The 27452-nt window shown below is 40.3% G+C and overlaps 5 protein-coding genes across 8 annotated transcripts; 4 read left to right on the top strand and 1 right to left on the bottom strand.

The window, feature by feature from the left end:
- Window positions 1-1305: 1305 nt before the first annotated feature.
- On the bottom strand, window positions 1306-2001 carry LOC125315057 (putative protein TPRXL). The gene has a single exon (XM_048278965.1). The coding sequence runs from the start codon at window positions 1999-2001 to the stop codon at window positions 1306-1308; it is 696 nt and encodes a 231-aa protein (XP_048134922.1).
- Window positions 2002-7806: 5805 nt separating this feature from the next.
- On the top strand, window positions 7807-12150 carry LOC115743679 (WEB family protein At2g40480). Of its 2 annotated transcripts, XM_048278631.1 has the most exons (3): window positions 7807-8093; window positions 8178-8452; window positions 10411-12150. In XM_048278631.1, the coding sequence occupies exons 2-3, from the start codon at window positions 8219-8221 to the stop codon at window positions 11890-11892; spliced, it is 1716 nt and encodes a 571-aa protein (XP_048134588.1). In that variant the 5' UTR covers window positions 7807-8093; window positions 8178-8218; the 3' UTR covers window positions 11893-12150. The 2 variants fall into 2 exon arrangements, with proteins under 2 accessions (XP_048134588.1, XP_030534434.1); XM_030678574.2 differs by having other exon boundaries at window positions 7807-8452.
- A 299-nt stretch (window positions 12151-12449) lies between these two features.
- Window positions 12450-14975, top strand: LOC115743688. The gene is made up of 7 exons (XM_030678589.2): window positions 12450-12862; window positions 12961-13128; window positions 13433-13520; window positions 13601-13687; window positions 14131-14175; window positions 14278-14354; window positions 14542-14975. Exons 1-7 carry the CDS (start codon window positions 12795-12797, stop codon window positions 14588-14590), a joined length of 582 nt encoding a protein of 193 aa, XP_030534449.1. The 5' UTR covers window positions 12450-12794; the 3' UTR covers window positions 14591-14975.
- A 2160-nt stretch (window positions 14976-17135) lies between these two features.
- On the top strand, window positions 17136-21589 carry LOC115743681 (5-amino-6-(5-phospho-D-ribitylamino)uracil phosphatase, chloroplastic). 2 transcript variants are annotated; one of them, XM_048279272.1, is made up of 11 exons: window positions 17136-17403; window positions 17444-17617; window positions 18148-18216; window positions 18317-18421; window positions 18805-18859; window positions 19392-19465; window positions 19984-20064; window positions 20151-20291; window positions 20590-20655; window positions 21002-21111; window positions 21228-21589. In XM_048279272.1, exons 1-11 carry the CDS (start codon window positions 17257-17259, stop codon window positions 21397-21399), a joined length of 1194 nt encoding a protein of 397 aa, XP_048135229.1. In that variant the 5' UTR covers window positions 17136-17256; the 3' UTR covers window positions 21400-21589. The 2 variants fall into 2 exon arrangements, with proteins under 2 accessions (XP_048135229.1, XP_030534438.1); XM_030678578.2 differs by having other exon boundaries at window positions 17137-17364; window positions 17495-17617.
- Window positions 21590-22733: 1144 nt separating this feature from the next.
- On the top strand, window positions 22734-27427 carry LOC115743680 (uroporphyrinogen decarboxylase, chloroplastic). Of its 2 annotated transcripts, XM_048278486.1 has the most exons (7): window positions 22911-23029; window positions 23414-23477; window positions 23567-23691; window positions 24212-24322; window positions 25761-25949; window positions 26466-26591; window positions 26732-27427. In XM_048278486.1, exons 3-7 carry the CDS (start codon window positions 23665-23667, stop codon window positions 27245-27247), a joined length of 969 nt encoding a protein of 322 aa, XP_048134443.1. In that variant the 5' UTR covers window positions 22911-23029; window positions 23414-23477; window positions 23567-23664; the 3' UTR covers window positions 27248-27427. The 2 variants fall into 2 exon arrangements, with proteins under 2 accessions (XP_030534435.1, XP_048134443.1); XM_030678575.2 differs by lacking the exon at window positions 23414-23477 and having other exon boundaries at window positions 22734-23029.
- Window positions 27428-27452: the final 25 nt, after the last annotated feature.

The following is a 27452-nucleotide window of genomic DNA, read 5'->3' as shown; positions in this document are numbered from 1 at the left end:
ATGAAGCCAAGGGTCGCGGAACAGTTAGAATTTGATTAGAAGAAAATGAAAGTGATTTGGACTTCCAATCCAATCAAAATGAAACCCTCGATGATTCTCCGCCCACAGCTGGTTACAATGATACTATGTTATGTATATAAGTCAAAATTCTCAATTGGCTCGCATTTTCCCTTTTTGCAATCTCATATTCTACAAATCAAAGAATGTGTACCTCAGTTTATCTTCACATGCATCGATTCTACAAATTTGTCAAAGTATTAACTGCTCTCCCACTTTTCCAAAATCAAATTTTTTTTCACAATATCATTTCATGGCATATTCTAAATTTATGCTTACTATTTCGATCTTTTTAATTTTACCAAAGATTACAATTCAAATCACTTAATAAAGAATATATAAATTAGTAGGCTATATAAGTCTCGCTTCATACGTAAGTCTCATGTGATTAGCATTATTCAAATTGAAAATGGAAAACAAATGAAAATCATCCAACACAATTATTAATAAATGCCATAGCCACTGCAAAACAGTTCTAACATACTTATATTTTACCACATTCGAGCAACAAATTCGGAAGTTTCCGCTTGCCTCCTCCAAGATTAGCCGTTGACCGGCTGTAGTTGATGCAACAAAATGCAAACAATTACTTCCTATTCAGCCTCTAGGCCACGACTTATCTGTTTGGCCATATATGTTTGAGCAAAACTAGTGGAGAAGTGCCTGACAAGATCTTACGATGAATGACAAATTTTCCCCTTTTCTTTCCTTTTTTTTTAATTTGTCTTCTTTTAGGATAAAGGCCGAATGACAAAGTGCTGAGATTGATGGTGTCATGTCAAGAGATGAGGGTCTCGGTGCACTAGCTTCATCACCTTGTACGTGTAGATACAGATAAAAAATATAATATTTAAGGTTTATCTTGAAGTTCAGATTCAGATGGAATTGGACGCCAATTCCCCAATTAATGCCCCCTTGTTCTGAAAACCACCCCCAATATATTGACCCAAAAAAAGGAAATGAAGGGAAGGAAGAAAATATAATAAAGCAGACATGTTGGGATGATGGCACGACGAATTCAATCACTTATTCCAAAACTCTGTGGATTGACATCGTACAAATTTGCTGATTTTCAGCTGTAATGAAGAAGAAGAGGAGGAGGAGGAGGAGGAGGAGATTTACGACAGACGATTCAAAGAAAAGAAATGGAACAAGACGTTCCATGAGTTCCAAGAGTCCATGCCATCGTCAAATACATGAAAGTTCAAGAAGACAGTCCCACAAGCTTAAACTCGAAATCCTACGACTTCAATAAGTACCTCGTCTATGCCCTAAAATGGACAAGAACCTCTTTTTCACGTTCCCCATCGAATAGCAACCCCTGAACTTGTTCGAATATTTCCTACTCTCCCCGAAGCTCAGGGTGGAATCCGGAGATCCATAGCCGTCTTCTTTCTCGTCGCCGATCTCTTCATTGTAGCAGCTCGACCCGTAACGCGTGGAAGACCCCGAACATGAGATAAACTGGCGATGGATGCGGAACCTCGAAGTGGATGGGGAAGAATTATAAGACGACCACGACGGCGACGATGTCGACCCTGAAGAAACCGACGACGACGACGACGGCGTTGCGCGGTGGGATCTTTTCGAGGCGAGCCTCGAGAACACGGCGCTCATGGACACGTTCCGCTTGCGACAACGGCACTGCGAGGAGGAGGAGGAGCTGGGACCGGTGAGCACAGGGGCGGAGCTGGAAGGAGGAGGCGTGAGTGGGGGGAGGGGAGAGGCGCCGGAGAAGGCGTGCTTCGGCGTCCCTGGCTGGGACTCCCACGTGAAGGGCACCGAGCGGGCGGCCCCGCCGTAGTAGGGGAGGCGGGAGGAGGTGTTGGCGGCGGAGCTTTCCCTAGACAAGAGCCGAGAGAAGAACTTGCCATCTTGCTTGATTTGGAAGGAGGTCTCCGGACGATGATGATGGCTCCTAGGGTTAGGGCTAGGATTCGTCATTTCTTTCCTTGTTTGTTTCCTTTTTGGGAGGGGGGTGAAGAAGAGTCTCTTCTTCTCAGGTCTTTGTTGGGGGTGGGGTGGGGTGGCTCTTGGGCTCTCTTGCAAGATCTGAAGAGATTCAAGATCCGAAGAAGAAGCTGATCGTGAGAGGAAAGAATGGAATGGAATAGAATAAATCTTTGAGGAGAGTGTGGTCGAGGGTCGTGGGAATTTAGTAATTTGCGCAATAATTTAAGCTGCTTCTCTCCCCTCAACCGCCATTCTCATTAATTGCATCCACCCTTTCTGGGGCAATTCAATAAGGAATTATCATTGACTCGGTACGTATTCATGTGGGATTTTTTATTTTTCTTTTTTTCCTAAAGTTGGAAAGTGACGATCTTTAGAGTTAGATGCAGCAAGCATATCCTTGCTCGATGAATGTTTATCTCTGGACCGATTGATTATGTCCTCACGGACCGTTAGCAAAAGACTATTTTTATAGACTTAGGTATATGAATCGAGATTATATAGATTGGCATGGCCATTAGTGTTGAAACATTGTATGGTAGCAAGACATCGAATGTGGACCACTGACGAGGAGATGAATGATCGACGTGCGGCATTTGAACCGTCGAATTTAATTCTCTAGTAGTTGCCAATCTTATAAGTTACAAAATCTTTAAAAGGTGGACTATTAACTTTTTGCTTGTTTTAAAAACGAGAGTTGGTTCTGACTCTATCTTTTTCACGAAAAGTAAATGATTTGAAAAATATTTTATTAAAAATGATCACTTATATTGCTTGAAATAATTAACAAATAAAATTTATTTTTTCATTTTTTGTGAGAGATGTAAGCGATTATTTTTATAAAAAAATTCAAGTTATTTATTTCTGTGAAATATATAGATACATATACGGATATAAAAGGATAAAACAACATCTGCTTTTGATTTGATTTAAGCATAGTTTATTTGTGCTATCAGTCTTTAACAATTTTCCATGGCCTTCCGGGTGGATCGATGTGACATGGACGATTGCATTGGTCCCGACACCCTCCCTTGTCTTCCACAGTGCATCGTCATCGCTGTCGGCGGTGTCCATTTTCAAAGGTTTTCCATTTTGAGAAAACAATTAAAACATCAACCATAAAATAAGAGTCCGAAGGAGTCGACATTTATTCAAATCCTTGATCGATTATGTTTGTTATTATGATTATCTTATTACTTAAAAACTGTAAATAGATCGAATTATACATACCATCACGTTTTCGCATTATTTAACTTTATCGGTGACAACTTTTCACGAGAAATTATCCAAATCGGCCATGAACTTATTGTACGGATTTCTATTCGATCGTAAACTTTCCGGTTTTGCAAATTCAGTTGTGAATCTTTGAGCGAAATTTCCATGCAGTTATTCCGATTTCACGTAGGATGGTCAGCGATCACTAGACCCGCCGAATCGGTAATTTACGGCGAAAGATGACCACACTGAAATTTAGAGCAAAAGTTTAGTACTAAATTGGCGAAGTTAAAATGTTAGAGGCCAAAATTTCTACCCCAAACTGTGTACTATCACCAGTAGCTCTCACTCTCTGCGATCTCTGCATTGAAGACTAGATGGCTCAACAATTGGTGGCCCAACCTTTTCGCACGCGAGAAAGAATCAATGAAGCGTCCAACTAACAAATCGATTTGGACCAATTCCTGTGGGCACGAATTGTTTTAAATGCTTTCCGACTCTTTTTCGGCTGAATCATTTTTATCCCCCCCGCCACTTTATTCCTCTCCCATTAAATCGTGGGACTAAGGCAAAAGCATGGCAGGTGGTTGCAAGATACTAGATCCCATGGTGGTAGCATTCAATGCAGCACCATCTTGAATTTCAGAAGCAAAAAAAATTGAGAGAGGGTCCTAGACATGGCCAAATGGGCCTGGGGACCCGGAACCGGCCTGTTGACCGGGCCCACGGTTCCGACCCGTTTAAAAAGAAAAAAGAAAAAAAATTAAGGGGAAGGCACAGGGGAAAGAGCCATTGGGCTTGGGAATCGGCGGTTCGAACCTGGAATCGGAACCGGCTCCTTCAAGGGCTGGTTCTTAAACCGGAACCGGCGGTTCGGCCGAACCGGCCACCTCTAGAGGGTCCTTCATAATTCTCTCTCTTTGGGGATAAAACAGTCATTTTCTGGGTTAAGCATGTCGTAAGGTACAACAATTCTTCTTGACTAATATTATACTTTCCTGATTTTCTTTTTTTTTTTGTAGTTCTAAGCTAAAAGTATCCAGAGGTCACGATTATTGACGAGACAGCCGTGATTATATCTTATGGTAGTTAGTAGAGACTAGAGACCTCTTTGTTTAGTGCCCGAAAAATAAGGGCTTTTCTTTCTCATCGTTACGAGTTTCATAAATTTTTGGAACATGCGCACTGCAAGCCCTAAAACGTATCACCAAAGTGCAATTAAATTTTTTTTTATAAGTTTCACAAAAGTGTTGGTAAGAAAAGGTGAACCACGATTTATGTTCGACTAATTCGTCCGTGCCTTGCCAATACTTCTTATATGAATTATCAACTCTTTCTTGAACAGTTTATAAATTGCCAATTTCCGTGCTAAATTACCGACTTTTATGTGCGTAACTCGGTTAGCAAATGAAACCTCCGCGGGACGAGGCACATGATACTTACCCTTATAAATTAATCATTATGTCTGTATTTGATCAGTAGGGTATTCCAATCAAAAGCCCAGAGTCATCGAATGATTCATCGGGGATGATTTTAGACTAAGCATGATTATCAAACTCATCAAGCGCTTTGAAATTGCCTAACACGTTACTAAACGAAGGTATAAGCAGAGAGCATGACAAATCATCTGGTGTTCGAGTCCTCGAACATCGTAACACAGTCTCCTGTATAACGTTAATTTTAAAGCATGCATGGGAAGTACTGTACGTTTCAATAATTGCTTTAGGCCAGGATACAAGCCAAGGCGTCGATTAGAGACGTGGAGAGTGTTCGAGCATTTAATCTTTTGAGTAGGAAACAATTTAGTGGCCATGTCCGGTTGCGGATTAGACGGGGCAACATGACCGCAAACCACGTGCGAGCTCCTCAAATCTCGATATCTTCTTCCTGTTAACTCAATTGTAATCACAGTTATGGTACTTGGTCCCTACGTTTAATTTTTACACGCTTGTACTTCCTCAGCTATAAAAAGCATGCGCGAGGAAAATTAATCTTGGGAATGATAACGACGGTTCGGTTCTCTTTCGACCCCCACTATTATTTATTATCATCCCACGTGAGGGTGAGCATCAGTCTACGGTAGACCTCGGAACTGGATTGGAATTATCTTATCCAAACGGTATCGGTCTGACTCTCGGGTCCCAAATTTTGGAATCGGCCATTGCCGGTCTAATTCCCGATTTTGGGAGCTAAACCGGACCGGACCGTAGTACTAGACAGAGAAACCCTAATTCTCTAGTTTTACCTTGCACCTTTTGTTGCTGGCTTTATTTTTGTTGTAACTACTATTTGTCTGGGTTGTAAATAGGGGGATGTTCTATTAAAGTTTGTCACTTTAACGAATATGAAGCATGAAACAAAAAAGAAAGGATTTGGTCGGTTCCTAGGTATACCTTGAAATCGGATCAGGCCAATAAGGTCGATTTTAGGGAAACACTCCAAAAAAAAAAAAAAAGTCCAAAATCCATTACAATTGTACCAATTCAATTCTAAATCTTTTTTTTTTTGTCAAATTGTTCCTAAATTTTTTGCATTTGTCTCAATTCAATCATTCCCGTCAATTTTGATCGAAAATTATCGATGCAACACGGCTAACGACAAATTGGTGCGATCTAGCCAATTTTAAATAATATTTTTATTAATTTCAAAGTTTTAATTTTTTTCTTTCTTTTTTTTCTCATCTTCTTCTTCCTCTCTAGTCGGTGAAGCTCGGCCCCACCCGCACTTGGTGGGGTCGACCTCGCCAGCCAAAGCAAGAAGAATAAAAGGAGAAAAAAAAAGAAAGAAAATAAAATCTAAAAAATATTGAAATATTATTTAAAATTGGCCACGTCAAAGTCGGCCGCGCCCATGTCAACAATTTCTTGTCAAAGTTGGTCGGAATGACTAGATTAGCATAAATTCAAAAGATTTATGACTAAATGGAACGAATGTAAAAGGTTTATGATTAAATTGACCAAAAAAATGTTTATAACTGAATTGACATAATTGCAATATATTTAAGATTTTTTTGGTAAATTTTCCTGATTTCAATATATAATAGGTGGATTCCACATTCAAAAAAATGGGTACTAATCCCGATAAAGCGGGTTTCGGATTTCATATCCGGAATGTGCCTACTTTGAAACCGATTACCCATATCCCATGCCCAGTCAAATGACTCGGAAAAAAACACAAAACTCATGTACGTGAAGATAGACTACAAACACGTAAGTATTTAAATACTAGATGTTCGCTTAGCTGCTTTTCCCCGCCTCCTTTTTGGCTTAAGTCAGCATACTTCATTGACTCCACTACGAACAAATATTAAACAAAGCTCGAGAGGATTGGTTCGATCAATCACATGGAACTTTTGATTCGATCAATCACATGGGACTTTCGCTAGATGTCCGGAATACTCTCGTAGCAATCTGTCGACTGTCGACTCAATTCACATTGATTGAATGATAAAGTTCACGCAATTTTCTTGACATCTTTGCATCCTAAATTAGTAGAGCGTGGACTTCGGAGTTGTCAATTGGATTCTGATTTACATCGAGAAAAGTCAAACCCAAATTGTATTGCTTTTTCCCCTTTTGATCATACGCTTTTTGGCGAATCCACCTCCATCGAATTTGGAGTATAATAGTCTACGAAGTAAAATGAGATTCGAAACCTACATATATGGAGTCCTCGATTATGTAAGGAAAGGTGATACTATACTGGAGAAGGTATAATAATCTCTCCATTCGAAGACCTAACAACGTAAAAAAAAAAAAAAAAAAGAAAATTTTTATATGCGTCGCGTAGATCATGCGGTAAATAAAATCAACTACGTTACAGCAATCGAGACAAAGATCCTTTCTCATCGAAATTTCAATTGGTTCCGGATTTCCAAATTCAATTGGGTACGGTGGATATAAGATGAGATGGACGCATATCGAAATTCGCAGTGAAAGAGACGGGAGATGGAATCATAAAGACAAAAGCGGAAAAGCCAAAGGTTCCTCGTCTTGGACAACTATTGAAGACTTCGTTTTTAAGCTGGCATCGTTATGGATCCCGTAGATTCTCGATACGTTGGCGATTCGTCATGACCGAACCGATTATTCATTTTCTATCGCATTTGAGAGGGGGAAGTGCATTTTTAGTTAGCATCATCACAGATCTAATGAATTCTCGATACGTGAGCGACTCGTCGTTATTGAACAGACTAATTATTCTCTTTCGCATTTAAAAAGTTCAGAATGCATTTCAAAGTGGAAACTCCTCTCTCTCATCCAAGCAAAAGCTGAAATGGGAATACCGGTGAGAGATTCGGGCTCTGATTGAAAGCCCGGCCCATCATCATCGGGAAAAGGAAAAGTCGTAAACTTTAAGCAAAGCTCCGGAATTTCCTACCGCAATCACCGTCAAACGGAAAAGAAGAAAAAACAGGAAAAGACTCGTCAGCAACCTCCGACAACCCGCAATCTCTCTCTCTCTCTCGCTGTGGCTGGCACATTTCATGAAATCGATTCTTGGAACGTTCTCCGGTTGACTTCTTGGCGTCATCAACGAACCCAAGAAGTGGAGCTCCAATACCCACGACGCCCTCCAAGCTCACCATCCGCAGAGCTCCCTCAAATCACCACCCCCGCAGTCACATCTCAGAGAGCTTTTAATAAATCAAACCCGAAAAAGTTAGCTCCTTTATCATCTTTCCTTTTGCCCTGTTTCTCTCTTTAATCAGTGCACTCATCCCGTGTGGACCATCTTCTTCTTTTGCCCCTCTCGCGTTTTTCACTCCCCACTCTGGTTTTTACCTTTTCTTCTCTCTCTCTCTCTCTCTTTCTCCCTCTCTGCAACGCCAGCAGCAGCATAATCATGACGGCCCATTATTATTCTTGGTAATTCAAAAGTTGCTCCTCGAGAATTCGCTTTTCTGGTTTTTCGTTTCCACGATGGGTCCTTTTTCTTCGGGTTCTTTAAAGGGTCTTGATCCTGCTCGAGAAGATCCACCTCTGCTCCGGCAATGGCGGAGACCGTGGATGGTGTTTCGGACAAATGTTGTTCCAAAGAGTACTATCCGAGCCCGGAAGGCGATTTCGGGCCCGGCGGCACCGAGATGCCGGGTGCGAAGAAGGTGAATTTGAGGGTCGAGATTGATACTTCGCCGCCGTTCGGGTCGGTGAAGGAGGCGGTGACCCATTTTGAAGGAAGTGGGTCTTGGTTCTCGCTTCACGGCCTTGGACTTAGACATTCTTATGTAAGTTCGCTTATGCATGCTGTTTTTGTGTAATGATTGATTAATCCTTATTAGTCTATAGATTGTTTTACTCAGTTCGAGTTTAATCAGTCAACTGCTGTTGTTTCTTTCTCGTGGGAAGTGTTTTCTTTGTTTGGAATTGGCATTCATGCTAAAGAAGCTTCTCTGCTTTTTAGGAAATAAAGTTCGAAATCATAAATTGCTACATATGGAACAAAACCAGGGAGTTGCAGGTCCTGTAGTTGCTGGATACTTCAATTTCATGCATGTTCTGGTCGGTTGTCTTTCTTAGGGAGTTGATAAGCAATGAGAACTTAATGACATAGTGTGGACTTGGAAGTAAGCTGTGGTCTTTCTTCTTACAGATTAGTTCCGTTAAATTATGCTTTTATGGATGTGGTTGTGTGTTGTAGATGCATTATTGGGAGCGGTTTGTCGTTTCCTTTAATTAGATTCGCAATGCACAATTGTTTACGAGGAATTTCTTGTGCTCATTCTGTTATTATTAAGCTGTAGCTTCGTTGAGCAGAACTGGAATTCCTCAGATGACATATTAATTATAAATCCACGCACCTTTATTATATTTATCTGTATTGGTCCATGCATATGGGGTTCGCAGGGACAGCCAAGCCTAGCAGAGTGCTTATCATTTTTCCCATATGTTTGATTTCTTTAGCAATTGCTAATACCTCTGAGTATTTTGTTGGCTCTTAAGTTGGAGAGCTAGCCATAGCCATACATTAATTGCTTTTATGCTCATAGTGGACGGCAAATGCTATTTCTGTTTTCACCAGAAAACAAGATAATGACAAGATGAATTGAATTCTAGGAGAAGATTTAGGCCACAGGACTGTAGTTTCCCCACTTATAATTAAGGACCCTGAATAAGAGCTGACTAGCTACTCCATTTGCATGTGAAGAGCTATATGAATCACTCGCTCCCTGCATTCTCGTATGTGAGAATTATCTGCCAATGATATGACCCTAAAGGACATAATCAGCACCAAGATCGAATTTGGTTCTTTCAGTTTTCAACCGAAGAAAAAGTCTGCTATAAGCAAGATAGCTGTGGGAGCCTCTACATGCATGAGGCCTTTTATAAGCTAAAATCTGCTTTTGGATGAAAACTTTAAGTTTCTTTTCCTGCTGCCTGCAAGAGACCAAGCCTCCAATCTTTCATTTCATTGACTCGTGAACACAGACGCGTGATTACCCTTAGCATCAAAATCTATCGTACGTATATCCACTAGTGAGTTGGAGGTCTTGCCTTCTTGTGCTTTTTGCATTGAAGACTTCTACATAGTGGCCTCGCTTTTTCCACATAAAATTATTTTTAGGCATAATGGAGGATGTTGGTTGCTCATTGTGAAATTGTTTCTCAAGGTGCTGAGACGGGTGTGTGCCTGACACGTGCAAATAATTTTCTTTTCATGTTAATTTTACGCTTATAATCATCTTCTTCTCATATTGTCTTGCTTTTATTTTATTTATTTTTGGGTTCATCAACCGCCGACCCCAATTAGTTTGGGATAAAAGTGATGTTGATGTTGATGTTGAATCATCTTCTTCTCATATTACTTTTAGATGACCAACACTGTGGATCTCCATTAAGCGGTAATAAAGAGTTGCGTGGTGACACTAAAAGGTTATCTCCATGGAAGCAAGGAGTTATTTTTTGGATCCTCTTAATGCAGCATGCCTTTTTGCTATTTCCATTTTCTTTATGAGAAAGAACCCATCACCTTCAAGAGTCAAGATAACGTTGACAAACCACTCTTTTTTCTTTCTTATAAACATACATAATAATGCATTCAATTTCACCGTATAGAAAGAAAATCCAGTTTTCTTCATTTTGTTTCTGCTAACCCCACTGCACGTGCTTTGCCTACCCAGAATTTTGCAGTGAAACGACGATGCTGGATCTTTCTGATTTTTCACTGCGTATTGCCTTTTCTTAGCTTCAGGGAATTGGAGAAGTTGACTTAAAGAAAGTGGAAGAACAGACACTAGAATTGGAGAAGAATCTGATTGTGAAAGAACTGGAGACGCTTGATGTATTAGAAGGATTGGGAACAACCAAAAGGATTGTGGAAGATTTGAAGTGGCAACTGCAGCATGAAGCGCTGAAATCCATGACAGTCCCTGAACCGCAAGAACGGATGCCAACTCCTATGAATGAGGACATGAATAAGGAAAATCATAAGTATTTTCTGAGCAACCACGAGCAAGCCATGGGAACTTCCAGCCTGTGTCCTTCTCCATCTCCTGATTTAATCCTGATGGAATTGAATCAAGCGAAGTTGAACCTGGGTAAAACCATACACGAGCTTGGGCTGATTCAAACATCTGTTGAGTCTCTCAATAAGAAAATAAAGAAAGAGAAAGCCATGCTCGAGAAAACCCGCCAGAGGCTGACATCAAAGCCTTTAGGGGCATCATCTGTGAAGGAAGAACCAGAACGGCAAAGGACAAAGCCACTATTGGGGGACGATGCTGACCTCTTTGGGAACTGCAAAAACATCATGGAGTTACTTCCAAATGGGAATTACAGGCCTGAGCAATATAGTGAGGTGGATGAAGCTAGAAACTTTGGAGTATCAAGGGCTGTTATGTCAGTCCAGCAGATGAATGCTAGCAAGAAGACCGCTGAGATGAGATTAATTGCAGCCAGAAAGATGGAGGAAGCAGCTAGGGCTGCAGAGGCGGTTGCACTTGCGGAGATAAAGGCTTTATCAAACAATGAAGGGTCGTTTAACTTCCTCCTTCCTGAGCCAGATAATGCGATCTCGTTCTTGGAAAGGCCGTCTCCTTTCAACTCTAAGAGTCAGAACGGAGTGAAGGTGCTAAAGAAAAATATAGGAGAGGCCCTGTCCCAAAATGATGGGGCCAATACTCCTAAGGTTGCTATTCTGAGGAAGTTAGAGGATGCAACAGAAGAAGTCAAATTCAGTCAGCAAGCCCTGGAAGAGGCTCTAAACAGAGTGGAGATTGCAAACAAGAAGCAACACGCAGCTGGTGAGGCTCTGCGAAAATGGACACCGAAGCATGATCAGATGGGAGTGGGACCTGCTAAGAGAGTGAATCTCTCCGATCCATCTGATCATCCACTAAATTCACCGCTCTTAGATATGCGCAGGCCGGATCTTGCTGATGAGGAACCAAAACCTGTTTTGAGGCCCACGGTTTCGATGCGCGACGTGCTGAGCAGGAAGCAAGTGCTGCCAGAAGAATATGTGGCAAGAAGACAGAGCGAAGGCCGAAGGGTTGCTTTAAGTCAAATGCTTAATGAACTGAGAGAAGATCTAACATTCCCATCCAAGACTGAAGGGAACCGTCAAAAGCAGTTCCTAACGCAGCGAAAAAAGTTCGGTTTCATACATATCTCGCTGCCCCTGACAAAACAAAATAAGAAAAATGTGCAACCTTCGGACCTGCGTTGATGTCCTTAGTTGGTCCATAGATTCTGCTCTCTGCTTTGTTTTCTCTAGTATGTGGTTGTCCTCCTTCCCGCCACATGGTTTTTTGCTATGTTTGTTAGTGTTGATTGTGTGAATCCAGGGTCTTATTTCGTCGTCCATAGTTCATGAATGCGTCGTGATGTTTTTTCGTTGATGTGTTGGGCTTTCAGAGAGGACTACATATAGTGTGTAATCTTATTATCAGATTCAGTATAGTGAAGATTGTAAGCTTTATTGATTCTATGTACTGTAGTGTTGTAGCTGCTGGAGATTTTAAGCTTTAGTGCCAGTTTTAGCTTTTAACTGATATGAAGCTGTCGCTCTGTTTTTCCCAAAATAAAGGGTCGTCTCATAATTTTTCCTGGGGCATCAATTCGTAAAATGGATGAACGAACATCGTTTTATTTTCTCCTTCTTTTAACAAACCTCACGTTAAAAAAAACGAAAGGAAATCAGGATGAGCCATTTTCCCAGCAGTGCAGAAGCGCCACGCGCCGAACATTTGCTTCCATGGCGCTTACGTGTCCCATGCTGGTTAGCCAAGTGGAACTTCACCAAAAGGAAGAAAGAGAACATCTCACCGCGCGAAAAACTTTTCACTCTTTCAAATGAACTTTTTTGCGGTCCCGCGCAAGACTGTGCAGTTCGCGAGTTTCAATTCTTCCGGCATTTTATTTGGAAGTGCCCATTCGCCTCGCCTGGTTGGAGAACACAGATTTTGTCCGCGGCTCACCAATTAATTTGACCATTCTTTTGTTTGGATCATCATTTCGTCGAGACCCATTTGTCGGGATCAGTGCGAAGTGCCTCCACTGAGCAAGAAAAGCAAAAGCTCGAAACCTTTTTTGTAGAGGAGCACCAAGAAGCTCGAATCGAGCACGTCGATGGCGAGAACCAGGAAAAGGGTTCGCGCGACTCGTCGTGCTGCTGATGGAAGCGCATTCGAGAAATGGTATTCCCAGAGCCTGAGTCAGTTTTGGACGTACATTAATTCTCTCTTTCTTTCCTTCTTGTGTTGTGTTATTTGAGGGTGCGCGCGCGTTGATGCAGCGACAATTGTGGGGTATCGGTGGCAGTCGCTTTGGCCGCCATGCACGAGTGTGAAGAACCCAAGAAGGAAGTGAAGAGATTCAGAGGGTTTTGTGGCCTTCTAAAGAGTAGCTATGTTGGGGAAGAGAGTACAGCCGATCAGCCCAGATCGGCCTTTTGCTTCTTCATGTAATGTCTCGAGGCTCTGTTTGCTGTCATACTCTGTGTTCTTGACCAAAAGTGGACACAATGCTTGTGCTCTTTGTTTGGGCTATCAAATGTTATGCTTTGAGCCTCTTGTTACCTTTCTGAGATTATTCAGAACGATGGAAGAGGGCATGAGCATTTATGATGTTGCCTTTTGCTCTATTTGCACGTGGATTCATGGCATATTTGCGTGCAATTTATTAGGGCCAGTCACGGGTGTTCCTCGATGATCGCCCTCTTTCGGCGAACAAATAAAATCATATTTGTTTTGTGTGATGGTTCTCAGGGAAAGTTTTCTTAGGAACAGAGAGGGCATACATTCGATCGACATCGAAAGAGAGGGATTCGAAACATGGAAGAAAATGTCCGTGGAGGTAGCCGCAAATAATACCCTTCTGTAGTCCTATCAATTTGTCTGCATGCCGATCAACTGGGTTTTATGATTTTAAATCAGGAGAGGCAACCATACATCATCCAGGAGCGAAAGATAAACTCAGTTTACCAGGAAGCTTTGCTCCAAGAGATAAATGATGCATCTGAGGTAATGTACAATTTTTGATCGATTCTGTTGATCGCTGCATCATTTGGCCTCCGCTTTGCTAGTCGACTTTTTATATTCCATGTGGTTTTGCACATATTGGTGGTAAGCCATGATACTCAGTTGAAAGATTAAGCAGCTTAGTTCTCGGAGTAAATGGTATTGTAGAGGAAGAAGTCCGGTGTGGTTCCGAGGAATTTTCCTGAGAGACAGTGCAATTTTGAAGTGACTTGATTTTCCTGAAGTTTAGTGAACTGTTATCTTATTTTACAACTCTGACAACTGCGAGGAAGTGTTATCACGACCGGTTCGGCATTGGTGGACTTTCCTTATCCTTGAGATGATGAGACATTGTGACTGATCACTATAGAATCTCCACATCAATGATTGATATATACTTATTGATGTTTCTACGAGCTCCCAAATGCTGGTTAAATGTTCTGCAGATGGAAGATGAGGCGGACTCTGCTATGGTTGGGAAATTCGATCTGGTTCGTGCATCTTCTTATGCTGACACATCCAAATCACTCCCGCACAGAACCCATCTTCTAAGCATATGCCTTTAACAACGTCCTTTCCTTGATCAGTCGCAGTTCTATGAAGACTATGAAGATGACAACGACGACTCCGGTAGCTTTGAAGCATTCCCTAGCTTCGACACCTATGAATGGTAATTCTTCACTTTATTCACCAGCATGAAGCCAACACATGAATGGTAATTCTTCACTTCATTCATTGGCATAAAGCCAACACGTGTGAATCTTCAGATTTCTCCTCCAGGGTACTGCTTTACCTTCATTCTCTTTAATCAGCTACTAATTTCATGAAATTTCATGAAACTCTCTCTTCGGCACCAGGCGAATGGTCCGCTCGTGGGTCGTTAAGAAACCCAAAGCTGAAGATTGATGGCTGCTTCAAAGGTTATCGATCTGGTCGACTTACTAATGGTGGTGCTATGTAATGTGGATGCTGCAGAATTTTGGTAGACTCACTGTGTTCAGTGAAGGCTGAGTCATTTTGGCTATTGTGAAGAAACATTGATGTCCATAGTTTTTATCAGCCAGGAAATTCTTCCACTCAAAACTCGTTGATCTAGCCCATGAATGGTCGAACTCAGTGCCAAATCTGTGCTTTTCCCATTTCCTACTATTGAAGTTCGCAGATAAGGTGCCCATTAGTGGGTAGGGCTCATTGCATTTCGATTCGGTGCAGGTTTTCAAACCCGAATTAGACCCTTGACAATGTCAAGTCTTTTCAGCTATTGCCCGAACCAGAACCGGGCTTGACTCGATGTTTTCAGTTCGTTTCGGACCGGGTGTTTTTTTCGACAGCCCTACATATTACCAAAGAGAACGTGTTCATGCATTTTCGCAGCTTGTTCGTGAAAATTAATCTGCGTATCGGACCGGAAGCATCATTGGACCAAAGATGCCAGTCAAATGATTCATGCATGACAAGATGAGTTTTAGCTCAAGGACATGCATATTCAGTTGCGTGTTCATCTTCCTTTCTCCTTTGTCCATCAAGTTACGTGTTCAACTTACAATTTACTAAAAAAAAAAAAATAATGAGTATTTTATGCACCAATCGACGACGTCCAGCGCGTTAATTATGATGCCTACGTGATTAGCATCCCATCTAATTTTACATGCGATCATCGCATGTATTTTTCGAGATTTTGAAACCGAAAGCCTACTTTTATTTGGTGTAATGACTCGACGCTTTGTTTCTACCTTAGTTGATCCTCGTTCTACGGTAAAATTTCATTTGTTTTGCAAAAAAAAAAAATTTAAAATATCATTTTTAAATATCGATTATATCGTTTAAAATATTAGTTAAAGGAAAATATTTTCATTACTGCTAAATATTTTCGTGGTCGATGAAAAAAATATTGTTTTTTCATTTTTATAAGTGATAGGTTTCGTTTGTATCGCAAAAAATAAATCATTTGAAAAATATTTTTGTAAAAACGATTACTTATATCACTTAAAATAATTAACCAATAAAAAATATTTTCTATCTGAATATCTCTGTGGACAATAAAAATATTTTTCATTCATTCATTTTTCCTCTTCCACGAAAATATTTAGAGATATGCCACTGTTCGAAATGAATTTTTTTTATTAACTAATTATTTCAAGCAATATAAACAATTATTTTTGTAAAAAAAATTTCAAACTACTCATTTTCCGCAAAAACACATAACCGAAAGGTATATCGATTTTTCTCCAATAATCAAGTATTTTCCTTTGCAAATATTGCATTTTCTATTCCATCCATTAAAACGGAAAAAGAAGAAAGAAAAAAAGCTACCAAAAATCTTAAATTATATCTACTATGAAACCTTCAATTCAAAATTTTTTTTTTAACACAAAAAATCTCAAACTTGTACTAGCGTGATACATTTAGGGAAAAGTGTCAAAAAAGTCTTAAACCTATTGCATTTGTGCCAATTTAGTCTTAAACATTTTTTTCATGCTAATTCAGTCCTAAACCTTTTGTATTAGTGCCAATCGAGTCATAAACCTTTTATTGATGCAAATTGAGGACTAAACATTTTATTGATGCCAATTGAGTCATAAACCCTTTAGATTTGTGCCAATTTAGTTATAAATTTTTTGCGTTAGTACCAATTAAGTTAATCTGATCAATTTTGATAAAAAAATCGCCGATGTGAACATCGATTGTCCTACGTGGCACATTGGCGCTTGGCGTGGACAATGTCAAATATTATTTCAGATGCAAAAAATGGTACGACTGAATTGGCATAAATCCAAAAGGTTTAGGACCAATTGGCATCAATAAAATATTTAGAACTAACTTGGCATCAATGCAAAATCTTTATGACTTAATTGGCATCGAAAAAATGTTTAGGATTGAATTGGCACCAATGCAATGGGTTTTAGACTTTTTGAACATTTTTCCCGATACATTTATCCTAAATTCTTTTCTTGCAATATCAAAAATCTTAAATTTGTATTTGTGTGACATATTTATCTCAAAATTTAGAGTAAATGTGCCACATGCCTACAAATTTAAATTTTGGAGTGATAAAATAATACTTTGGGATAAATGTATCGCACGTGTATAAGTTTGGAGTTTTGCGTCACAAAAAAATAAAATTAAAGTAAATATATCGCATAAATAAAAGTTTGAAATTTTTGGTGTTAATAACGGACATAATTTAGGATTTTCGATGGTTTGAAAAAAAAAAAAAAAGAACAAGGAAAAATGATGCAAGAGTGAATCGGATCCCGTGAGTGGTGAGTGACCGGGCAGGGAAAACGGAAGAAGATCAAATCAAAATCCATCGCGTCACGTGTTATCCGCATGTACGGTCCATGGCATGACGTGGCCACCGACGTAATCCCCGACTCCCAATCCAACTCCTCCTATTTTTTCCCCTTTTCTCTCACTGTAAAATCGAAACTATTTTTTCTTTTTTTTCCAAGAAAAAGAGAAAAAATTTCGAAGCATCGCGTCCTCGTCGGGCGGAGCCATCGCCGATGAAATCCTGAGCTCGCTCGCTCGCTCTCTCTGTCGTACCATCATCGTCTCTTTGAGATCTTCCAATGGAGTCCTGCTCCTGCAACTTCGCGAGCTCTTCTTCTCTGCTGCTTCCTCCGACGCCGATTTCGAAGCTCTCGCGATACAGGCCCCCGTTCGAGCTCAATTCATCGGTGCGTCCCCCCGTTCTTCTCCCTCCCCCTCCCCCCTTTCCTTCATGGCGTTTCGTCGAGTCCGATTCTTCACTTTCGCTGTGATGGCGATTCGCTTGTGAGTTTTATCCTTGCTATTTTGTTGCGGCAGAAATGGAAGCCGAAAGGCCGGTGTCTGCATCGCTCGGTGATTCGGAGCGCCTGTGGTGGCTCCGAAGATAACGCCTCCGTTAATGGCTTCCCGATTACGCCCAACAAGCTCTTCGTGCAGGAGGTAGCTACTTCATTGCTTTAGATTTTAGGCCTTTTTTGGGGGGGTTAATTGTTTGTGCTTTTCGTAGTGCATCGGTTCCTAAGTTGTGCGATTTTCAGTAGAGAAGCTGAGCTCATTCTAATTATCTGCAAAGAAGAAAGAAACTGAGTTCATTTTTCCTAATTATAAGGAGGACATAGAAAAAGGGATTCTGAGCTCCTTCTGTGTTGTGCCTGTGCTATGATACTGCTGTGTTTATTGGTTTGGGAAATTTTACACGGTAGGCCGTCATCTTATATGCTTGTATTAGCTTGTAATGGATTGATAGTTAACTCGAACAATCTTTGTTGTTCTTTTTTCTAATGTTCGCGGGCTTGTTTTACATATTTATTGGCCCAAATTATTGGATTTTGGGAGGCTTAGAGCAATTTTATTGGCTGGCACAAAGTTGGTGAATTTTTTAGGTGCTTAGAGCACTGTTCTTGATCTTCGGTTTGTAGACACGCTGGTAAATATGTTTTGATTTGCTTGTTTGATTTTGGGGTTGTCAGGCAATTGGAGCAGAATATGGGGAGGGTTTTGAGACGTTTAGAACGGATGGCCCTCTGAAGATGGATGTGGTAGCATTCTCTTGCTTCATGTGTAAATTTGTCTCTGTTTTGTGACTTTCGGGTTTTGATGAGCTTTCTTTATGTTTTATAAGCCGTCTTCCTGTGATAGGATTTTCTAAATGACAGACTACAAGAAGGGTTTCTTCAACGCATACGATATGCGATGAAACCAGATGAAGCTTACGGGCTTATTTTCTCCTGGGACAATGTGGTGGTAACGCTTTTGACTCCAGCATCGTACATCTATTATATTTTTAAGATGCTAAATTGATTTAATCTGGGGTGTGATTGGTCAGAATCGGATATGTGGAGCTTTTCAGTACATTATTGATTTCTGAATGAATGATTACTGGTAACTTGCAAACTAATTAATTTTCTATTGTCAATTCTCTTTATTGTAAAAAGTCCCAAAAATGAAGGTGAACAAATGGACTCAATATTTGGACCAAAAAAAAAAAAAATGGACTCAATATCAAACACTAGAAACCTGACGAGTTCATACATTTGCGTACCTTAGGTGATTAATGTCTTAGTTAAGGTTGTGAGTTATTATTTTCTCCAATACTCAAGTTCTTATGCATTGCACTCCAATATCAGGTAGATACCCAGTCTCTGAAGTTGAAAGCATGGAAGCAGCTGGCCATCGAAGAGGGTATGTGTTACTTTCCCACCAGCATGCCCTAAATACTGTCAGTGTCAGTAGAATAACTCCGGCATGGGCATTAAGCATCTCTTGGTCATAAATTTGGAATACCATTGGATTATCATGAGGACTTATGCTTCGTGCCTGAAATGGAAGTTCTTAACAAGTTTAAGCAGCAAGTTTGGGTTCATGCTCTAACTTCATGGTTCTTCTCTTTTCTTATATATAACAAGGAATATGTGTAAGTAAGGCTTTTGGATTGATTCTGTGAAATTGTCTACCTGTCAGTGATAACTTTCACTACTCCTAGAATCAGGGAATTGGTATTTTTTGGAACGATAGGATTTTTACTGCAAAGTCTGAGTGAGATGTTTTTGTGGCATCTTTTACTTGTACAAGCCATCAACAGATATTAAAGTCTTTGATCGATGATCAAAATAAAATACAACTATTCTAGAACACAGGATGCTGCTTTTAAGAATTTTATGAAGCAGGTGAAATGAAAATTTCAAAATGCAGTTCATTGCTTTTCATTTTGCAGGCAAGGAGTTACCTGACGACATCCGATTACAAAAGCTCATGCTTCATGCAGGTGCTGATCATGTTCTACATAAGGTTTGCAATCATGGTCTCTTTGGGTATCTTTTTATTTTCCTATTGCCTTGGATGACATTTCTCTTTGACATCTACTTATCTACATTAATATGGAAATCAAGAAGGGGAAAATAGAATAGATATATCTTATGTGCTTGTGCTTGAACAAATTGCTGAACTGTGTGCTCTTTTCTCCTTGTATGCCCGCATTACTGATAGCAAAATGGAGCATCTATTCATCTAGTTAAAATGGGTTGAAACTTTGCATGGTCAGTGATGCGGCATTCTGTTGAATTTTTTTATCACACGAGATTAATGATTGAACCTTGTTAAAATATGCCGGCTCCCTTTATAAATGGGATGCCTGTTTGGTTTTGGAAATTTTTTACCCTTTAGTAAGTGGAATGTCAATCAAATCATGATTATGTTTGACAACTCCTCTGCAAAGGCCTTTTTTGCCTTTGAAGCTGTTGCTTCTAGAGGAATTATGGTTCATATTCGACGATGGCGGTGCATAACAAGCCTTGACAAATTCTCAGGTTATGCTGTTGGATGAAGAAAGAGAGGAAGATAGATTAAAGTCGAGGCTTGCCCAGTTATATTATGATAATCTTCTCGAAGTGAGAGCAAGTTGTTAATTTTATTGGTACATTTGTCTCTATGACCATGAGGTAATCACAATCGATTGATGTGTTTTGGCATCCAGCTCAAAGAACCTATGGAAGGACTTAAAGAATGGATGGATGCAGTACATACAGCTCGAGTCCCTTGTGCTGTTGTTTCTAGTCTGGATCGGAAAACTATGATTGAGGCGCTCGACCACATGAATCTAGCCAAGTATTTTCAGGTAAGCAATGGCAGGATTTGTTTCTTTTGAGGTTGCCATTAAGTGTGATAATCATTAATCACGAACTTGAGCTTTAGCTACAAAATGATTATTTTTCTTGTGAGCTTCAAAGGCTGAGCGACATTTTATTGCTTTCGCTAGTTTCTTTATTATCTGTCCACTGAAGAAAGCCCCAGTACAGGAGCACTATAGAAAAGGTACAAACAAAAAGGAAAGAGCAACATTCTCATTCCAAAGCAGGAAAGCTCAGTGCTGGATCTATCATTGTTACAGCATTTACTCTCTCTATCATCTTCAGGCAATAGTTACAGAAGAAGATGGAATGGAGTCGATAGCGCACAGGTTTCTTTCAGCTGCTTTGAAGGTGCGTTAAGACATCCTCAGTCTACTTTTACAGTAGTTGGTTGATTCCAGGTATAGAGCTCATGGTGTTTTCAGCTTTGGGTGAGCTGTTATGAGATTGTTGCATTACTCATCGGAATGGTTAGAAAGCCAACTCAAAAGTTTGAAATTAATAGATTGAGAGAGACTAAATGAATATAAGGTGGCTTAAATCAATAGGTTGAGGGAGACTACATGAATATAAGGCTCATCGAAACACTATAAACAAACCGTATGGGATATTTTAACAAGTATGATGGACTTCTAATGGGGTTTTGATGGAACTTTCGGAAGTCAATCTTCCTTATCATCCATTCCATTTGTTGCAGCTGGACCGCAAACCATCAAAGTGCATAGTATTCGAAGATGACCCCAGAGGCGTAACTGCCGCTCACAACTGTACGATGATGGCCATTGCCTTGATAGGCGCACACCCAGCGTATGTATCTATTCAATTTCCTAGCCATTTCTCTGCGTCCTCCATTTCTCTTCCTGCTTCTAGCTTTGGATTTGAAAGAGCATATACATGACACGATTTGCTGTGAGGCTGTGTAGGTACGATTTGGAGCAGGCAGATCTTGCGGTCGCCAGCTTCAATGAGCTTTCAGTGATTAACCTCCGCAGATTATTTGCCCACAAGGGATCCTCTTTCATGGACTTACAAAAGCAGATTGCAGAGAGAGACCATCCCAAAAGGAAACTCACCGTGGAGGATCCAATTTTTTGATTCAATTTTTCTGTAATTAAGCAAATCATCCTCTATAATTTTTTGGTTTTTCCTTGTCAGATGCAAAAAAAATGTAGTCTTTGCTCTTCCTGGTTAACGTATCTCAAAAGTTCAGCTAACAGTCTACGGCGCATTTGTTTCTGTAACAGTAGGGGATTCTCATTGGTCTACGTAGATCAAAATTGGGTTACGATTCCTCGTCGTTGATTCGAACTCAACCATAGACGTGAAAAGCATTCTTGATATCGTAGTGTTCGTGGGGGTTGACTTCCGTCAGATCTGGGGATCTCGTATTTGCTGATAATCCTCTCCTAAGCCGCATTCGGAAATAAGTTCGATTGTCTTCTGGAAAGGCACATGGACGAGAGCTTGAAAATGAGCACAAGGCCTTACCTTTTTACTTTACAAAATCCATCGGTAAATTAGCGTGACTAGACCCTAAAAATTCAAGTGCCCCCTGTCTCCCTCAAAAAAGATGATCCGGGAGTAGTAGTTGAATGCCCCATGGGGCCTTTTTATTGGCCAAAAAAAAAAAAAATTTGAGAGCAGAAGGTTTAATAACCATCCTCGATTTATAGGTCCGAAATTGGCGAGCCCGACTACGTAGCTTCAATAAGAAAATGCGACTTTAGTTGATGAACTTAAAAAGAATGGTAATTTTGCTCGAATGACTTCATCATGTGCTCACGAATTGAATTTACTTGTGAGCAAGCCTACAAATGACTCTATGGTGCATTGCCTAGCTGGGCACATTTCTTATGGAGAGATTTCCTAGTTGCTAAATCTTGGTAAGGTTGTGGTAACAGGCTTGCCAACTATAAACCGTTGGGAGTAGTATGTGTAGGATTTTAATAACAAGGGGGATAATCCCATCTTCCATTCTTGTTTTTTCAAGCTCAAACAGATGGTCATTATTTTATACATATATTATAATGTCTGTAATTGAAATTTTTCTGCAATTTCTTATAAATTATATAAGAAACCCTTATTATCATGTGATAAGCGAAAAACTAACATGATTAGGAGGATCATGTGATGTATCTCTAATTTATTTTACATACTAAGCAATTGGAACTTAGATAATTAAGATCTTGTCATAAAATCTACGGGTACTGCAGAATTAATGGCTTATGCCTGATTAGCGTTTAACAGATATTTTGGCTATTTTATTAACTTCTAAATGGAAAAGAGCCTAGGAACTAACTCATGGGTCCTCTGGGCTAAACATGTTTTCTATTTCTCCAGGAAGAGGAGATTCCTGCAATTTTTGAGGCGAGGAAGCTGGTGGGACCAACCCCAAGATGTTCAAAAGCTGACGTGGCAAGAACGAGGATGCTTGCTGGATCTGTCGAAATTACGCTTCTGGATATGCCTCCTTATCTTATCGTCCTCAAATCTCTCCGTTCCATTTACGAGGAAGCTGGATGATGATGGTGGCAATGATGAGCTCCGCACTCGAGTCCTCGTGATTCTTCTACGCGGTCAAACATGTCTTGCTTCCATTGCTATAGCTCCTCAACAATGGCTTCTTTATCAGCTGTCTCCACCACCCAAACAAGATCCTCATCTTCTTCCTTCGCTCTCGTCCCCAATTCAAAACCCAGGAGCAGAGTCGCCTGCGCTCTCGGAGGTAATACCCACTTAATTTCCTTCTCTTTCTGTCCCTAATTTCACTGGGATTCGGATGGAACTCTTTTTTTGGTTTGATGGCTGAAACCTATCTATGAGATATAACGAAGAAGCAAAATTTCAAGTCTTTTTGTCTATCCTGAAAGGCCCAGCTCTGATCTTGGTGGCTGAAGTCTAAAACCTTCTTTTGGGTTACCGGTGAGCTGATAAATATTGATATTTAGTAATGTAATGTCAATGCCAGACGTGGTACGCCTTCAGGAAAGCCAATGGATGCCTAGTCGAATAACTTAGCTGCTTGCTGTACTTTTTTCTCTGGTATTCTCTTCGATATGTAAATTATATAGTTTAATCTGAGGGATTTTGCATTTCATGCCACCTGCAGAGATAATTTTACGGGAATGGGATTTATGGATTGCATTTTAGTACACACTGATGATTCTTCTAGGGTGAGATAGACATGCTAGATGCCTAATCATTTTGATGATTATTGGAAATAGTTACGTCTGATGTGCAAACAATACGAAATTACTTGCAGGGGTTGTGGCAGAACCAACGGCAGCTACATGCGTATCCGAGCCGTTATTGCTTAATGCTGTTCGCGGAAAAGAGGTAGAAAGACCTCCGGTTTGGCTCATGAGACAAGCGGGGAGGTACATGAAGGCAGGTCTTTCTTTACTCGAATCTCTGTTTAGGCAGTGGATTTGTTTTTTGCAGTCTACTGATTCTCTCTCCGTTTGCGACTTTGGGGGGTTGCTCTAGCTCCCATTTCTTGGTATTTCGTGTCTTTACTTAGTGAAATTTTCTTGAGCAGCATTTGGCAGTAGCAACTTAAGTTTTGGGCAACCTTCTGACCAAGAAATGCTCATAAATTCTCAAGGGAGAGTGAGATAATCATAAAACTGTTTGTACGCTTCGACTGAGTGAAAATTATGGAAAACTCCGCGAAGAGTTGTCATATACTTCCTTATCTCTTTCTACTGTTCAGAATTACATTACTGGTTGTATTATCAGATAGCACTGCTAAGCGGTGCATTTACTTTTGTATGGATTTCTCTGTCAGTGTTGCCAATTATCTTGTATTGCTGGTTCTCTTGTATGTATCAGGTATTTGCTCCTACCAATGCTATGTTATTTCCTAGTTTCTAACTTGTTTCACTTTGCTGAAAATTTCTTGTTACAGAGTTACCAAGATATCTGTGAGAGGTATCCCTCATTTCGTGAAAGATCTGAGAATGTTGACCTTGTAGTGGAAATATCCTTGCAGCCATGGAATGTCTTTAAGCCCGACGGGGTAAGTATCTCCGAAGAATGTTTCCCTACATTTTCTACATAGAATTAGTCGGCTCAAAGTGAGTATGCTACGTTTCTCCTCTGGTGAGAAACATCCTTCTTAAGTACTGTTCTGCTGTTGAGCTTAGATGAGCACTATCAGAAAGGGATACTTTCATGCTTGGCCATGCTAGTGAAATTTAAGCTGAATATTTGTAATTTGGTCAAGATAACATTAAAAATGAGATGCAACCACATTGAACTGTAGATGACAATATTATCAGTGAATCACAACCGTTCAACTCAAAAGGAAAAGCTGTGATGTGCTTAAGTTGACAACTTAGCCCAATGCAAAGCTACTTTCGGCTTTACAATTAACTAGATTTTTTTGGTGAAAGAGTACATTGTTCATAAAAAATGGAAGTTAGATCATATATCATATCTCCGAATGAAAAAAAGTCTGTTTGAAGGACCCATGGGGCGGTAACTATAAGGGAGGAGTTTCAACCTCACATTCTCCGACATTGATTCCTAACGACAATAGCTCTACTTTTAGTAAAAAAAAAACATTTATCCCCGATTCATGTCCTATCACTAGTGCTTACTCGTGATCCAAGAATACAACAAACCTGGTTAATTTGTGATAAAAAAGTAAAAAAGACCAATAAAATAGCCTTTCTTTTCATTTAAGTTAGTGTCTTCTGGATTATTCCCTTTTTTAGCCACTAATAAGGAAGCAATGCAGTCTTGCGGAAAGTCTTCCACCGAAGTTGACGACCTACTGAGCACGAAACTACCCTTGGACCCTTGTACATAAACACAATAGGCCTCCTCGCATATGGCACGCAAAGGAAATCCGATTTTGGCAAGACTGGATCTGAATCGTATGATCTGGATGTGAATGAGTTAAATCAGTCGAGCTTCTTTCACTCCTCTCTAATCAGTCGAGCTTCTTTCACTCCTTCTGTAATATCCCTTTCCTTTTGGATGCACTTTGACTATGCTATTTCCAGACATAAGTAATCCCCTGCTTCTTTAAGTCTCACATCCCGCAAGGAAGACATTTCCATCTCCATCAGTCCACTAGCCAGTACCTCTTTCAAGTCAGTCTTCAGTACTAGTGTCAGCGGGCAGTTTTGAAATCTGTTCATTGGGCCATAGGGGTGTAGTGTTTGTTGTCTTTTTCAAATCCCGGGAAGGAGGCGGGCAAGAGAAGAGATAGAACAGAATCTAGGGCATAGGGAAAGCATTAGCATTCGAATCTTCAGAATCAACTTGAGAATCAACCGACACAGGTCCATGACGCAGAAACTAAAGCCGTTTTAGACACAGATACAGACGCACGCAGCAGAATCAACAGACGCATCAGCTCGAACAACTAAGACTATCTATACTGGCTTGTGACGTGTCATTTCTCTATCTTCCTATACTGATATAACAATACGTATTCATTCATGCAGGTTATTTTGTTCTCGGACATTCTGACCCCTCTTACAGGGATGAATATACCATTTGACATTGTCAAAGGTAAGGGTCCTATCATCTTTAATCCGGTACAGACAATTGCTGATGTCGATCCAGTGAGAGAGTTTACTCCTGAAGATTCAGTGCCATATGTGGGAGAAGCATTGAAGATTTTACGAAAAGAGGTCTTTCTCTGCATATCTTAGAATTTATCCACATCTTTGTGATCTATCTTTGTGCTTGTTTACCTATTCGAAGCTCGTCACTCCGTTGTTGTGCTATGCATTAGATATAGTTGCCCCAGGTTTTAAGCTTGAGACCTAATTGTTTGAAAGTTATGCAAGGGTTAGTTTTAAAAAGTTCCAATATTTAACAAAGACTTTGCTATGCTTGCCATGAATACTTAGTCATACTATTGACTATCACAGTAACCAAGGAGATATTCCAAACTGTGTACACATATGTTGATGGAAAAAAGCCTTAAGCGAAATGCCAGTAGAATTATTGGTGTTGGCTGTTAAGTTCACTTCAACTGTTTCATTGGCAATGCCACTTCTCTTCATGATAACTTCTATGTGCATGACACAACCAAACTACAGAGTATCATATAACAACTTTTATGTGTTGGACTTAAAATGATTCGAGGAAACCAATCCACATTGGAATTGTTGGGCTATGGTAACAAAGTGTATGATTTGCAGGTGGACAATGAAGTGGCAGTCTTGGGTTTTGTCGGTGCTCCTTTTACTTTAGCATCTTATGTAATAGAAGGTGGTTCATCAAAGAACTTCACAAAGATAAAGAGATTAGCTTTCTCCCAACCCAAGGTAGTCGCAGGATATTTCTTCTACCTATATAATTTACTTTAGTTCAGTGCTGTGCAAGACGGCTGCATTTGCAATACCATCGCACTCAGTATAATGAGATCTTTGGCACTAGTGATCAGATTGACAGAAATTTGTGTCAGGTTCTACATGCATTACTCGAGAAATTTGCAACCTCCATGGCAAAGTATATCAAGTACCAAGCTGACAGTGGAGCTCAAGTTGTTCAAATCTTCGATTCATGGGCCACAGAGCTCAGTCCCGAAGATTTTGAGGAGTTCAGCTTGCCTTATCTGAAGCAAATTGTGAGTTCTGTGAAACAAAGCCACCCAAATCTCCCTCTGATTCTTTATGCTAGCGGATCCGGTGGCTTGCTCGAGAGGTTAGCCTTGACAGGCGTCGATGTTGTCAGCTTGGATTGGACAGTCGACATGGCAGATGGTAGAAGGCGACTGGGAGCTGACGTGGCCGTCCAAGGTAATGTGGACCCGGGGGTCCTTTTTGGCTCGAAGGAATTCATTACCAAGCGGATACATGATACTGTGAGGAAAGCTGGTAAAGGGAAACATATCTTGAATCTTGGTCATGGCATTAAAGTAGGTACACCGGAGGAAAACGTTGCTCACTTTTTTGAAGTTGCAAAAGATATTCGATATTAGCGGCCAATGTGAGATAGCATCCCTTCTTACTGATCATGGTACTGTTCTGCTTTTCATTTTCAACCATAGTTCTTTGGATGTAGTCTGTAATCTCTAGCTGTCCATTTAGGGAAATGATACTCATATTGAGCACATACAATTTGTACAATTCTTTTTGAGGGAGAAAGTAGGTGAATCGCATAAGTAAGATCCTATCTACCATGAA

This window comes from Rhodamnia argentea, chromosome 5 (assembly GCF_020921035.1).
Source record: "Rhodamnia argentea isolate NSW1041297 chromosome 5, ASM2092103v1, whole genome shotgun sequence".
In the NCBI taxonomy this organism is placed as follows: Eukaryota; Viridiplantae; Streptophyta; class Magnoliopsida; order Myrtales; family Myrtaceae; genus Rhodamnia; species Rhodamnia argentea.
The sequence above is the reverse complement of the archived record's forward strand: the minus strand, read 5'-3'. Positions and strand labels throughout refer to the sequence as shown.

Coding starts and splice junctions, on each gene's coding strand:
- LOC115743688 (XM_030678589.2), top strand. CDS start 12,795: ATGGCGAGAACCAGGAAAAGGGTTCGCGCGACTCGTCGTGCTGCTGAT. Junction 13,521..13,600: donor GGAAGAAAATGTCCGTGGAG/GTAGCCGCAAAT, acceptor ATTTTAAATCAG/GAGAGGCAACCATACATCAT. Junction 14,176..14,277: donor TGGTTGGGAAATTCGATCTG/GTTCGTGCATCT, acceptor GATCAGTCGCAG/TTCTATGAAGACTATGAAGA.
- LOC115743679 (XM_048278631.1), top strand. CDS start 8,219: ATGGCGGAGACCGTGGATGGTGTTTCGGACAAATGTTGTTCCAAAGAG. Junction 8,453..10,410: donor TTGGACTTAGACATTCTTAT/GTAAGTTCGCTT, acceptor GCCTTTTCTTAG/CTTCAGGGAATTGGAGAAGT.
- LOC115743680 (XM_030678575.2), top strand. CDS start 22,888: ATGTCTTGCTTCCATTGCTATAGCTCCTCAACAATGGCTTCTTTATCA. Junction 25,950..26,465: donor TGAAGATTTTACGAAAAGAG/GTCTTTCTCTGC, acceptor TATGATTTGCAG/GTGGACAATGAAGTGGCAGT. Junction 26,592..26,731: donor TAGCTTTCTCCCAACCCAAG/GTAGTCGCAGGA, acceptor AATTTGTGTCAG/GTTCTACATGCATTACTCGA.
- LOC125315057 (XM_048278965.1), bottom strand. CDS start 2,001: ATGACGAATCCTAGCCCTAACCCTAGGAGCCATCATCATCGTCCGGAG.
- LOC115743681 (XM_048279272.1), top strand. CDS start 17,257: ATGGAGTCCTGCTCCTGCAACTTCGCGAGCTCTTCTTCTCTGCTGCTT. Junction 20,292..20,589: donor ATCTAGCCAAGTATTTTCAG/GTAAGCAATGGC, acceptor TATCATCTTCAG/GCAATAGTTACAGAAGAAGA. Junction 20,656..21,001: donor TTCTTTCAGCTGCTTTGAAG/GTGCGTTAAGAC, acceptor CATTTGTTGCAG/CTGGACCGCAAACCATCAAA.